This window comes from Molossus molossus, unplaced genomic scaffold (assembly GCF_014108415.1).
Source record: "Molossus molossus isolate mMolMol1 unplaced genomic scaffold, mMolMol1.p scaffold_m16_p_16, whole genome shotgun sequence".
NCBI classification, from domain to species: domain Eukaryota; kingdom Metazoa; phylum Chordata; class Mammalia; order Chiroptera; family Molossidae; genus Molossus; species Molossus molossus.
In genome coordinates, this window is record NW_023425351.1 from 40756474 (window position 1) to 40770226 (window position 13753).

General features: G+C 39.1%; 1 protein-coding gene across 1 annotated transcript in view; it reads left to right on the top strand.

Annotated features, from left to right (window-relative positions):
* Positions 1-13753, top strand: part of CPQ (carboxypeptidase Q) — a 372888-nt gene that overhangs the window by 301068 nt on the left and 58067 nt on the right. Inside the window, exon 6 of the mRNA XM_036263943.1 lies at positions 1922-2123. Coding sequence (XP_036119836.1) covers positions 1922-2123 — 202 coding nt within the window. The remainder of the gene's footprint in view (positions 1-1921; positions 2124-13753) is intronic.

The following is a 13753-nucleotide window of genomic DNA, read 5'->3' on the forward strand; positions in this document are numbered from 1 at the left end:
AAACCATTATGAGGACAGAAATCCCGTACATGTGAGAATAGAAATATGAGCAGAATTCTGCTTTGTTAACTTTTTCATCATTAACAACAAAAACAACAAATGTTGGTATGCCAGGGCCACGCCGTTCAGCCCTTATAAATGCTGGCAACATCCTCCTTTAGAACTGGCCGCTGCTTTTACCCTCTAACAACATCTACACTTCCATGGCAATAGCTAGGAAATCATTGCAAAAATGAATCAGTTTTAGACCAAAAAACAAAAAAAACTTATGCAACCTTCAATTGGTTATGTAAGTGAAAAAATCATTCTAATTCAGAACACGCACCACACATCACTCTACCCCACGCTGGCAATGGCAGTGTGGAGTTTTGGAAAGCTTGTGATTTTAAACTCAGCTTTACCCTTTGCTAACTGAGTGACTGAGCAAATCACTTGAGCTCTCTGATCCTCCATTCCTTTCCCATAAAAAAGCATCAACCATAAAGCTGCTTTAGCAATTATGGAAGAAGATCAAAGAATGTAATAAATGTGAAAATGATACCGTTATAAATAAGCTGGTTATTAGTTAACAGGGAAGGAGCAAAGGGAAGGCAAATATTATAAGCATGCCCAGTACAGTCTGGGTGACGTAGGGAGGTACTAGCCTGTCAGTCACACCTGGGAAACAGATCATTGGCCAGAGCAGGCATTATAGTCCATTAGTCCATTGGGTCCACATAGGCCATGTGGGCAAACACAGGAGCATGAGACCCCCTGCAAGCAAGAGAGAGAGCTCCTTTGTTTAGGAGTTTAAGTATCTCAGATCTTCCCGGGCTTGTAGTGGCCACACCTACTCAGGCCAGTGACCTATTTCCCAGGTGAGGCTGACTGGCTTGCACTTTCCCTATGTCACCCAGACTTTACTGGGCATGCCTACAATATTTGCCTCCCCTTTGCTCCTTCCCTGTTAATTAATAACCAGGTTATTTACCATGGTATCAAAAGCTCCCTAGAAGCACTGTATGAATGTTATTATTGATTTTTTTTACTGGGTGAAAAATGAATGCCATCCAGGAATAGCTTGGGGATAACTCAACCAGGCAGTTGTTGGTAGCAGTTGGTCAGGCTTCAAGAAGTGGACGGCTCCTGGGAAACAGCTTGAAGGACCTTCAACTTGCAAGTCTTCGGTTAGGGTGGCAATGTAGCTGTGCAGCCTGGGGAAAGCCTCTTATATTCTGAGTTCCTGTAGTGCTGATATTGGCTACATGAAGTTTGCTTTCTTACCAGACTTTACGTGGAAAGAGTTTACAGACTAGCAGCCTGACAGAGTGGCCAGGGTTTGAGTGCTATGGCTGTACACCAGAGAGAGCAGCGTTTCATGTGTTGTTCTTTTACCTCCCTCCCTGGAGATGCAACAGATGGACCAACATCAGAAACACAAGACAAACCTGTCAGCTTGATGCCTTCATGCTTCAGCAGAACTCACGATCAAAAGAAGACAGAGTATCTGTTTAGAGGAAAGAGAAATAAACCACAGCGCATGCCTTCTTTTGTTTGAGCCTAGCTGATACTATCTGTAGATCCCCCACCATATAGGAGGAATTGTATCCTATGCAGTAGACACTTAAGAAAATTGGTTGAAAGAATATTATGGCTACTAAAAGTAATTGAATAACTTTAATATGGGGCTTTCCATTTCTGTTTATTATATTTTTTTAAATCCTTCCATGTCAACTCAAGTTTGGCAAATCCCAGCATGAGTAATTGTGCATCTCAGAACAGTGAGGTAATATGCAGACCAGACCCTAAGTCAAGCACAGCAAGATGTGTTTTGGCAAGAACTGGCGAGGAGATAAAGTATTTGATTACTGCTGTCGATAGTTCCCAAGGAGAAAGTAAACAAGCCACAGAAATAAACCAAACACTTTTGTCTTTTGTTTAGGCAAATATTTCCAACTACAGCCTGGTGATGGAGTCTGATGAGGGAACCTTCTTACCCTCGGGGCTGCGATTCACTGGCAGTGAAAAGGCCAGAGCTATCATGAAGGAGGTCATGAGCCTGCTGCAGCCCATCAACGTCACACGGGTCTTCAGTGCTGGAGAAGGGACAGACATTAATTTCTGGATCCAAGCTGGAGTGCCTGGTAAGACCAAAAGATGAAGTTGGGGTTCCTTATATACTGCTACAATTTAAAATAAAGTTTCTGTTCTTACACAGTGAATACGGATAGGCCATTTAATACATGGACACCTATGCAAGTTTTTTGTCTATAAGGTATATAATCTGATCATTTCCAAACTTGGGATAATAATAATCACTTGTATTTATTTACCAAAATGTTTTCTCTTTTTAAATTATGTTTCTCACTCCCAAAGATTCTGACTTAATGATTCTGAGATTGGGCCTAGAAATCTCTCTCTCTCTTCTTTTAAACAGTATCTTTTATGATTATGGTAAAAGTGATTTCACAATCCTAATTTGAGAAATAGAATAGAAAGCAATTGTTATTACTCATATACTTCTAGTTCTAATCCTGTGCTAGAAAATCTCCTCTGACCCAAACAGTTTCCTACACAAATACAGTGGTGTCCGCAATTTTACCACTAGAGATTTATTCGAGAGTAGGATACTGCCTGCTAATCACACTTTTTCTAATGCAGCGATTTTCAACCAGTGTGCCACAAGAATTTTAAAAATATGCAATACCTGACTATTAAGTCAGGAGCAAGGAGCCCTTTTCCCTTAAATTGTCAAATAAAAATATGACAACAGGCAATACAACAATAGCCATTTGGTGTGAATGAATCAAAATTATACCTATTTTCTGTCAGATCGGCAAAAAATATACTTTTTGGTATGTCACAGAATTATAGTAATTGATTTATGTGTGCCATGAGATGAAAAGGTTGAAATCGCTGTTCTGATGCAAAGACTCATGTAAGAGGTTGAACATAAACTCATTTGCCCTGATCAGTGATTTATTAGGTTATTTTTAAAACAAGTCCTGGGCAGGGATGAAATTATGTAACAGGAGGAGGCCTGGGAAGTTTACAGGACTAGAAAGTAGAACAGTCTTAAAGACAAACTTATGCTATTTCACAAATTTGCCCTAGACTGGCCTTGGGAAAGAGGTATTGATGATATTAAATATCTCTGACCTGAGGTTGTTCCCTTAACACCATTATATACATAACAAAATACATCATTAAAGGATTGATTTGCAAATGATTCTGTATTAGTGTTATGTAAGTTGGAAGCTCAGCTTTTGAAAGGTTTAACATTAATATTTCCAGAACCGTGTCTGTGGCTACAAAACATTCACAGGTTAAAATAAATAAATAGAAGTGTCTCTGTATCCATCCGCCTCCGGCTTTGTTTTTCAGCCTGCAAACTAGATTCCACCAACAGCGTACTACATGGATTTGCTATTAAAAAAAGAAGAATAAAACACCTATTCTTGATATATTGTAGATTTTTAAAGCATAGTTTAGATTTTAAGGTTTATAAAAGTCTTTCACAACCAAAGACAGAAGGAGCTATTCTTTATTCTAATACAAGGACCTAAATTCTCTTTAATGTTATTTTTTGGCCCTGGCCGGTTTGGCTCAGCGGTTAGAGCGTCGGCCTGCGGTCCGGAGAGACCCGGGTTCGGTTCCCGCTAAGGGCACGTACCTCGGTTGCAGTTTGTCCCCAGCCCTGGTTGGGTCGTGTGGGTGGCAACCACTCGATGTGTCGCTTTCACGTCGATGTTTCTCTCTCTCTCTCTCTCTCCCCCTCTCACTCTATCTGAACAAAATATTGAAAAATATCCTCGGGTGAGGATAAAAAAAAAAAAAATTAACAATAACAAATAATAAAATAGAAGAATTATAGCAATATACTGTAAAAAGTTTTATGAATGTGGTCTCTCTCTGTCTGATAGCTGTTCTCATAGTCGAGGTGATTATTAAATGACGAACAGGCAGGTGGCGTATACAGTTGCATATACTGGACAAAGGGATAATTCATATCCCAGCCCAATGGTGCAAGATTTTATCATGCTACTCAGAACAGCACACAATTTAAAACTGATGAATTGTTTATTTCTGGAATTTTTCATTTAATATTTTCAGACCACAGTTGACCACAGGTAACTGAAACCATGGAAAGTGAAACCTCAGATAAAGGGGGACTAGTGTATGTTTTGCTTTTGTTGTTCTTTTGTAGCTATATTCTGTTCATGTAGATAAGAATGGAATATATGTTTGGAATTAATAGTAAGTTGATTTGATTGTCTTCACAAAGGTAAAGTGGCCTTTCCCTCTTGCCACAGTGGAGTGGAGTGAAGCCCCGTTATGGTTACTTAAGAATTAATGCAAATTAAACTTTATTGAGTTACTACTATTTATCAGACACTCAGAATTCTGCAGACGCTGTCTTTTTTTATTCGTACAGTGATCCTAAGAGATAGTTATGATTATCCCTATTTTGCAGATAAAGAAACAAACTCAGAGGGACTAAATGACTTGCCCAAGGCTATCATGCTCTTAAATATAGATGTCACCCTGAGAACAGGCCACTTGGGTTTCAAGGCTGGTGGCCCGTTTGCCACAATATACAAGACAGGGGAGTCTGGAATGCTGAGGTAGTCTTCCAGATCTGTGGCAGTGCCTGAAATGTTTATCTTGCTCAGTTCTTGCTTATGCAAAGGATTTCAGTTCGTGCCGGCTCTAGAATAACTTACCCCTGGGGAAAGGAGTTTCTTATTGTAAATAACCACTTATTTCTTCTCACATTCTTCGTTCCACTCCACTTTCGTTCTCCTTTCATTTCTTTTTCCCATTGATTCAATACATATTTATTGAGTGCCTACCATGTGCTTGGCTATCAAATTTCTAAAGTCAATAGGTGGGGCCTGATTTTTTCAATATTCCACATATACTCACTTATCAAAATGCCAAGTAAGAGCATAGATAGAATTAAAGCAACATGATTTTTATTAATTATCGAAGCCAAATTGATCAATTTATGAAAGGATCATCTTTGGAGAGGAAATGTGATGTCTGTCATCGATCTAGATGACGTCCATAAAGAACATACATATAAGGCTTTATGGAGGAAAAAATATAAATAAATAAATAAATAAATAAATAAATAAATAAGTGTCTTAGATGTATTTTCCATATAAACTCTATTCCAGATATCTCTGTACTCCAGTCTCCTCCCGCTTTCGCCTCCTTTTATACTCCTTCCTACTCCTCCCCTCTAAATCCTAGATGCTCTTCAAGTTTCACTCTGTAGTCATCAGTGTTCATGAATTCTTCCCCGCAGCAGCTTCCTCCTAACATTCTGACCTGCATCTTTAGTTCCTTTCTACCTAACTGGCTCACTGCTGCCACAGCAAACTTTCTAAATGGAAAATCAGTTTATCAGTTGGGATGCTTCGGAGTACAAAATAAAACAGCGGCCCTGACTCAGAACAGCAGTCAGGGCATTTTTTCCCCCCAAAAGAACTCTGGAGTGGGGGGTTATAGAATGCTTAATGCAGTCATCACTACACCAAGGCCCTTGGTTCTTTACACCTTTCCCCTTTACCATCCTCAGCATGTTGACTTCAGCCTTCGGGCTTGTTCATGTCCCGAGATGGCTGCAGTTGTTCTAAGCAACTGCATAACAAATCCTCACATACGGCAATAGCAGAAGAAAGAATGTCCACAGTGGATATCCCTTTTTAAGAGTGAAGAAATCTCTTCCAGAAGCTTTAAAGCAGATTTCTCCCAGTCTCATTGGTCAAAATTGTGACACGTGTCCATGGCTAAATCAGGCCGTGACAATGGGTGGAATTACCAAGACTGGCTTATATTGATCAAATTTTAATTCCTGGGGCTAGAGGAGGGTCCAGTCCCCACTGAAAAATGTAGTCTTTTGATGTATGAAAAAAATTGGGATTCTTTAGGAAGAAGATGCAGATTTTCATTGGGTAAGCAACTAAGAGTAGCTGCAATAGCTGATCATCTCTCCTTTTCAAAAGTCCTTCAGTGTTTCCCCATTGTCTCCGGAGTGTCATGCCTTTACTTAGCAAGGAATTCAAGGCTCTCTCCTTCTATCCTCTGGCTAGTGTGCAGCCTCCTCTCTCAAGGGTCCTCTGCTCCTTCCCATCCGTCTCTCATTCGTTTAGGTCTAATTGTGTTCTCACACTAATTTGCTATTGGACCTGCCCTCTTCTGTCTCTTCACCAGCAATTTCTACTCATCCATGATTCAGCTTCTCATTCTCGTCCTCTCACAAATCTTCTTTGATCTCCAGCAGGCTGGGTTAACTGTTCCTTGACTACTCCCATAATGCCCTGTGCTCACCTCTCCTCATGGCACTTACTCTTTTCTTATCATTGTGATTGATTGTGACTTCCTCAGAATCCCCAGTGCCTGAGAAGAAGCGTCTGGCCCTTGACAAAGTGTCCATGAATCAAACGCTGAACAAGTGGGGTCTAGGTGTGTAGGAGGATTAAGATAATGAGAGAGAGGTTTGTAAACAGTAGTGCCATAGTTTGATGTAGTTCAACCATAGTTATGATTACTTTAGGAATAATTGCTGAATTGAGCTAGTATCTTTCCTTACATATTTCTAAATTAAAAATTGTTTTTAAAATAACATTTTAATTTTTTTCATCTTTTCCATAATAGTTCAGACTCCATATTGAAGTAGCAAATATGCAGATTACTCAGAATTTCACATATTTTCCATCTTGCTTATTTTTGTCCAATACCTCATATGGCATTAAGCAGAACTAAATTAAAACTTTCCATTTCTACATTTCCAAATGTCTTTCTTCTAACATGTTCCAAGAAGGAAAGATCAGGACACAAGTAGGGATGGTAATATACAGTAAATTGAAGGTTCTGCCTCTGGACCTCGACTCATATATTTTCCAGTCAAAAGATGGAATAGTGCAACCCAGCAATTCTCTGCCCCTTGTTGTCCCTGATTAAAAGATGCTTCCTTTGTGGTGAAAACACTCTGTGTCAGTGACGTTTGGAGAGACCAAAGCTGCATGGTGAGCAGACCTCACCCCATAGTGAACACGAAAAGTGTACTCTCAGGTTTTCAACTGCAGGTGGTCTATTCATGTTGTTGATGGTATCCTTTGCTGTGAAAAAAAAATCTTAATTTGATATAGTTCAATTTGTTTATTTTTATTTTATTTCCCTTATTTGAGGAGATGTATCAGAAACAAAAATTACTGCCTATGTTTTCTTCTAGGAGTTTTATGGTTTTAAGTCTTACATTTAAGTCTGTAATCCATTTTGAGTTTATTTTTGTATGTGGTATAAAAAAGTTATCAAGTTTCATTTTTTTAATGTATCCACTTTTCCTGGCACCATTTATTAGATAGATCGTTTTTACCCCATTGTATGTTCTTGCCTCCTTGGTCAAATATTAATTGACCATATAGGCAATGGGTTTATTTCTGGGCTCTCAGTTCTTGAAGTACTTATTTTTATTATTGTTCAAATTGTCCCATCTTTGGTTAGTGAGAGTCTCTTTAAGATGTTTTCTGAGCCCTGGCCGGTTTGGTTCAGCGGTTAGAGCGTCGGCCTGCGGTCCTGAGAGACCCGGGTTCGGTTCCCGCTAAGGGCGCGTACCTCGGTTGCAATTTGTCCCCGGCCCTGGTCGGTTGTGCGGGTGGCAGCCACTCGATGTGTTCCTTTCACATCGATGTTTCTCTCTCTCTCTCTCTGTTCCTCTCTCTCCCTCCCACTTCACCTGAACAAAAAATAAAAAAAATAAAAAAATTAAAAAAAAAAGATGTTTTCTGAGTCCTTTTGACATGACTCTTGTAGCTGTAGCCGTTGAGAGTGTCCTAGCTTTCTGATGTGACAAAATGTTCCAGGCCATCTTACACATTTTCTGCCCCAGATCTGGGATCAACTATTTCTCCAAAGAGCCCAGGTTCTTCTCCTAGGCCATGGTATACAGAGGTCACAATCTGAACACTCATTACTTTTGGGTTTTTTCATTATTTCTAGATCTTTTCAGTGGATAGAACTAGAAAATAGTACTTTTTTTTTTTTTTAGAAGATATATATCATGAATTGCATGATATTTCCAATTCAGGTTCAGAACTACAAGGTTTTATTTTAACTCACTAAGGTTATTTTATCTGTGCCTTATTTTTCCCTGGCTAAAAATTCTGGTTCTTAGTGCAACAACATAAGTACTCATTTGTTATACACACACACACACACACACACATACAATACAATAGACACACACTGGTCTCAGCTTAACAATACCAACACAACTATCAGCAGCATGATTATTTAAAACAGTTTATTTATTGCAGATTAGTGTATATATTTCACTAGAGATATATAAATTTCTGCTAACCCATAATGCAAATTACTCTGAATGTGATATCATTTCCATCTTTTTAATTTTTGTTTTAAATTCTGACACTATTGATTTTTAAAATGTTGAAATGCTTACTGATGATTTTTTCTTTATTCAACAGGAAAGAGGTTGTATATAGGAATAACTTTGGATCTTATTAAAATAATTACCTTGGAGAGTCATGGTTGGATCCTCAGGACATACTATTTCCTGTTCTTTCTTAGACCTGACTCAAACAATTTCACAATTTTCTTTATTCACTCAAGAGATCCCTAGTAAGAGATATATGATATTCATGCAACAAGAATAAGTAGGGAATTTAACATGTATTGAGTGTCTGCAATGTGTCAAGTATTATTCTAGTTGCTTTACATTCATTATCTTATATAATTTCATAAGCATCTTTTAAAGTATACATTATTATTCTGTAACCAACTTTTAGATGAGGTATCTGGGGCCCAGGAAGTTTCCTTTCTCCAAAGCTATTAAGTGGAGAAGCCAGAAATAACATAGTGGTCTGTTATATTCCAATTTCAGATATAAGGTACTGTTCCTATCCTCGAGGAGTTAAAGGAAGGCTTAAACACAGAAAGACGAAGTGCAGTAGTACTTCAGGCAAGAGAGGCAAGGAACTGTTTGGGGCATCACAAAGAAGATATCTTTTCACCTTATTTTCAAGAAAAAAATAGAAGTTAGTAGGGTGGAGGAGGAGTGCATTGCATGTAAAAAGGGGGATAAACAAAATTCCATAGGAAATAAAGTGCAATGGGTCCTTTAAATGGGTCCTTTGGCCTGGCTTGGCCACAGTTTAATTTAATATAGGAAAATAGAGCTAAACCTAAAAAGGTTTCTTGGCACCCCAATTAGGACCTGAGAGCCATTCTGAGGATTTGGGACAGTCAGAAACTTTTGAAGGTTCTGAACAGCAATGAGACATAATAGAGCTCAGTCCTCAATCCCAGCCTTGCACAGGCTCCATTTAACCCACATCCTACTCCCTTTTTTTTTTTCTTTATTGATTTTAGAGAAAGGAAGGGAGAGGGAGAAAGAGGAAGGAGGGAGAGAGAGAGAGAGAGAGATCGATGAAAGGGAACATCGATTGGCCGCCTTCTGCATGCCTCCCATTGGGGATCAGGCCCACAACCTGGGCAGGTGTCCTGATTGGGAATCGAACCAGCGACCTCTTGGTGCATGGGTCAACACTCAATCACTGAGCCACACCAGCCAGGCCTTACATCCTACTCCCTTGAGAGACTCAAGACAAGACCCAATTTCATAGATGAATACATCTCAGGGATTGGTCTGCACGTCTTCTAGCAATTTCTTGCTTATTTATTTATTTATTTATTTATTTATTTATTTATTTATTTTTTATGTTTTACAACTTGAAGCTTTGCCCAATTAAAACTTCCAGTTGAAGAGACATAGAGTAGTCCCGTGAAACATTGTGCTGTGATTGGCAGTGGTTGGTCATACTAGAATTGCTAGATATGAACAATAATGCCTGACTCTAATTGGACATACTCAATCTGCTTGCTGAAACTTCTTTAAGTCAAATAAGTCTTACAGTATTGTGATAGTTCATCAATTTTTTATAAGCTTTGCTAAAGGAATGCTTATCAATTTAATTACTTTACTAAGCACGAGATCATAGAAACTATAGGAAAAACATCACAACTCAATAGATTTTGTAAAATTGAGTTTGGATTGGATAAAGACGTTTTACTATATAAATGATTTATATCTCAATTGTATACAGTTGATTCTTTAGTTTAGGTAATTTCATTGGCTTAAGATCCTCCATTTGCTTAGTATTGAAGTTCAAAAATGACCATTTAACTTGATATTCTTGTGCATTTCCCTTCTTCTAACATAATGAATTGTCTCCATATTATCCCATTTTATATGAAAGTGTGCGATTGCATAATTCATGGTGGACTAAACTTTTCTTTAGACTATGACATTTACTGTCTTAATTGTCTTTCTTGTTTATAAAATGCACATATCAAATATGGTTGAGTTCTGTGAAATCTATTAGTTATGGATCTTCTGCAATCTGAGTGAGCTATTACCTATAATAGAATTAGTTATGAAGTACATTCTCAGTATTCCTTCTTATCTTATTTCTTTATTTTCCATGGTAATGGCTGAATTAGTCTCCTGGCAGGTGAGAGAACAGAATCTTATGTAGAGGTAGGGCATGGGCCTCGTCAATACCCCCAAACTGTTCAGCTATGGAAGGTTTAAACCTAGGTGAAAATGTTTGCTGGACACATCTTTACAAAATCCTTATTTTTCTGCAGAAACATTTCATGAATTACTGTTGATGTCATATTTAAGGAACGAGGGTATTCATAGATATTGTTTTAATATGTTTACTCAGTGCTATAATACAAAGAGCACTAGAGAAAAAGAACCATTGTCTAGAGGGGTCAGTGATTTCCCACTCACTATTCCTGACAGCTTTTACGTGAGATACTCTGATAATTGTAGTCACTTGGCATGTTAGCTTCAGTGGCCTCCTCATAAGCTTTCATTTTTCATTTCATGCTAGTGTAGACCCAGTCAGAGCCCACATAAACCCACAACATGTGTTTAGGTTACAGTTGTGGTCACACCCTTGACTGCACTTTAAAATCACCTGGGAGCGTTTAAAAGTGTATCAACACTGAGGCCCCATTGCCACATATTCAGATTTAATTAGTCTGGCTGCACATGCTGCACAAGTCCAGGGAGCACCATTTATTGAGAAAATATTCATCCCCTGGGTGCCCCAACCCCTGGAGCACAAGCCCGTGGTCCTCTATGTGAAGGACGCCTGCTGTGCTGTGCAAACACGCACAGGCTTAGAGAGAGGCCTGAGCACACGGCCTGAGCGCACCTGCTTTCGGAAGCCCCAGATGATCGCAACGTGCAGCCAGAACTGAGAACCGTCCTGAGGCACAGGCAGGCTTCAGGGATTGCAGGTTGGACTCCAGACCACTGCAATAAAGTGATATCATAATAGAGTGAGTTGTAATCTTTTTGTTAGTAGAGGGTCCTGCCTCCAATTTTTAAAAAATGCAACATCTATGAAGCACAGCAAAGCAAAGTGCAATAAAATAAAATATGCTAATATAAAATGGCTTTTACATGAAGAGCATGGGTTTAGGAGCCATGGAGGAAAGGATGTATAAAGTCACTGTACTACATTTTGCCATGTGACGTTAGGAGAGTCATTTAACCTCTTGGAACCTCAATTTATTCATAAACAAGATGCCGATAATAATACCTCCCTCATAAGATTATACTGAAGAAAAAAATAATGATAGTCTAAGTAAAATGCTTGGCATAGCATTGATGCTCAAGAAGCCACTATTATTACTACAGTTCTTAAAGCAAGATTTCTGTATTAGTCCATATTCCTTCAGTATTAAGTGACAGAAATCCAACTCAGATGACCTGAAGCAAAAATGAGGGATTTAAGTAAGCCACAAGAAGGTATGGCTGGATTTGGTCTCGTGGATTCTGGCATGTGAATACTGCTAGGACACATATCGTATCTGGAGCTCATCCCAGCTTCTTTCATGGTGCCTTTTTCTCTCAGGCCAGCTTTGCCCCCAGATGCCAAACCATGACCATAGGCAGCTCAAGACATATCATTACAGCTTCTGAGCACAGAAGAGCCAACGCATTCATCATAGCCAACTCATCTGGGAAAATCACAGCCTCCTCTGTCAATCCCTGTGGCCAAGATGTGTAGTCCTTAAAATGGAAAGGTGGGATAATGTGGAGATGGACACAGTAACCACCTTTATTTTCACTGTTGAGATCAGATTCAAAATATATAAAATACATAAACCCCTCTCCATCCTAGGATCTATTAGCAAATAAGGGAGGACAGTGATAAGGTCTCAGAAGCAATAAAGAAAGATCCTGAACGAAAAACACCTATTTTCTCTGCTTGTCATGACCTGTGCCTCATAATCTCCCCAAAGATGAGTTGAGGACAGCTCAAGCATTCCTTAGCCTCTCTGGTCCAGTTTACCTGAGACACTCAGGTGGACAGGCATAAGAGGAGTTGGATAAATTCATGCCACACTTCCAGCAACCTGCATTATCTAATCTGCATTATCTAATACCTCCCACTCCCACTCACAGACTCTCCTTACCTCTGCAAGTGGGGAAACTTAGCAGAGTTATTTACACACTCTGCAGCTTACCAGAGTCATGTTACACACTCTGCAGCTCCTCTACTGTGTATGTTATCCAAGAATAAGGCAATGAGAAAGAACAATCACAAAAGGCCCAGAGACACCCTTTAGCATTTGGATTGTTCTAGTCACTTACCTAACACTTATGGCGGAGAGGCAGCAGTGTTCTGAAAGAGGAGCAGTGTTCATCGCTGTATACCAATGTGTTTCTGACAAGTTATTTAACTTCTTGGAGCTTCAAGTTTCCCGATTTGTAAAATGAGGGCAACGATATTTCACAGGACTATTGTGAGAACTGAATGTATTTGACAAGTGACAGTGTGTTCAAAAGTTAATTACACTCTTCACAGTTGATCTTCAACAAGTGGTATCAGGCTTTGGAGAATAGTTTGATATTTTAAAAATGATTGAAGAGGCCTTGCTATAAACATACACTATGTATTTAGATCCCGTAGAGGGGATGATTGGGCATGTTCTACTTAAATATCCTAAGAAACATTGCAAAAGATGCACAAGTATTTTTAGTGTTCACTGACCTTTGGGTCTTAGCACGCTTGCTTGTGGTTACATGAATGAGTAATAAAGCTGCTGGCATTCACTTCGAATCACCCTGCTTCTTTCATGCCCCAGTGGCACCTGACTCACTTCACCGTAACGTAGTGCAACACTTCAGAAGAGGAAGCAATGGAGAAAAAGTCAGATAGCAGTAGCGTTACTAACGCTTCTATGTCAAACAATGCTTCTGGGGATTTTGAGGCCTCTTTGCATTTCCTATCCAGGCACAGTAAACTAATTTGGGGTTGAGAAGAGTTGGTGGGAGGATTATATGAGTGAATATGTAAAAGACAACTAGCTCGTGGCCAAGGACACAGCTGGCACTCTAGTTAACTCTCGCAAGCGACATTGAGTTCTAGATTATGTACTAGAATTACTGGCCAATTACCCTCTATTGGCAAAGACCCTCATTACAGATATTAAGATAGTATGCTTTAAAAAATAGAGATAGTACATCTTCTCTGACCTGAAAATGGGGGGATTACCTTTCTGAGCCTCTTCTAGAGTTAATACTCTCTAACCAAAAGTTCACATTTTTTTTAGAAGTGAAAATTGTTTTTGATATATAACAGGGGTGTTTTGAATGAAGGAGCAGTCTACTTATGAACCTCTTAGGAGCGAGAGATGAAACAGCACAGAATTGTCTAGATCAAAA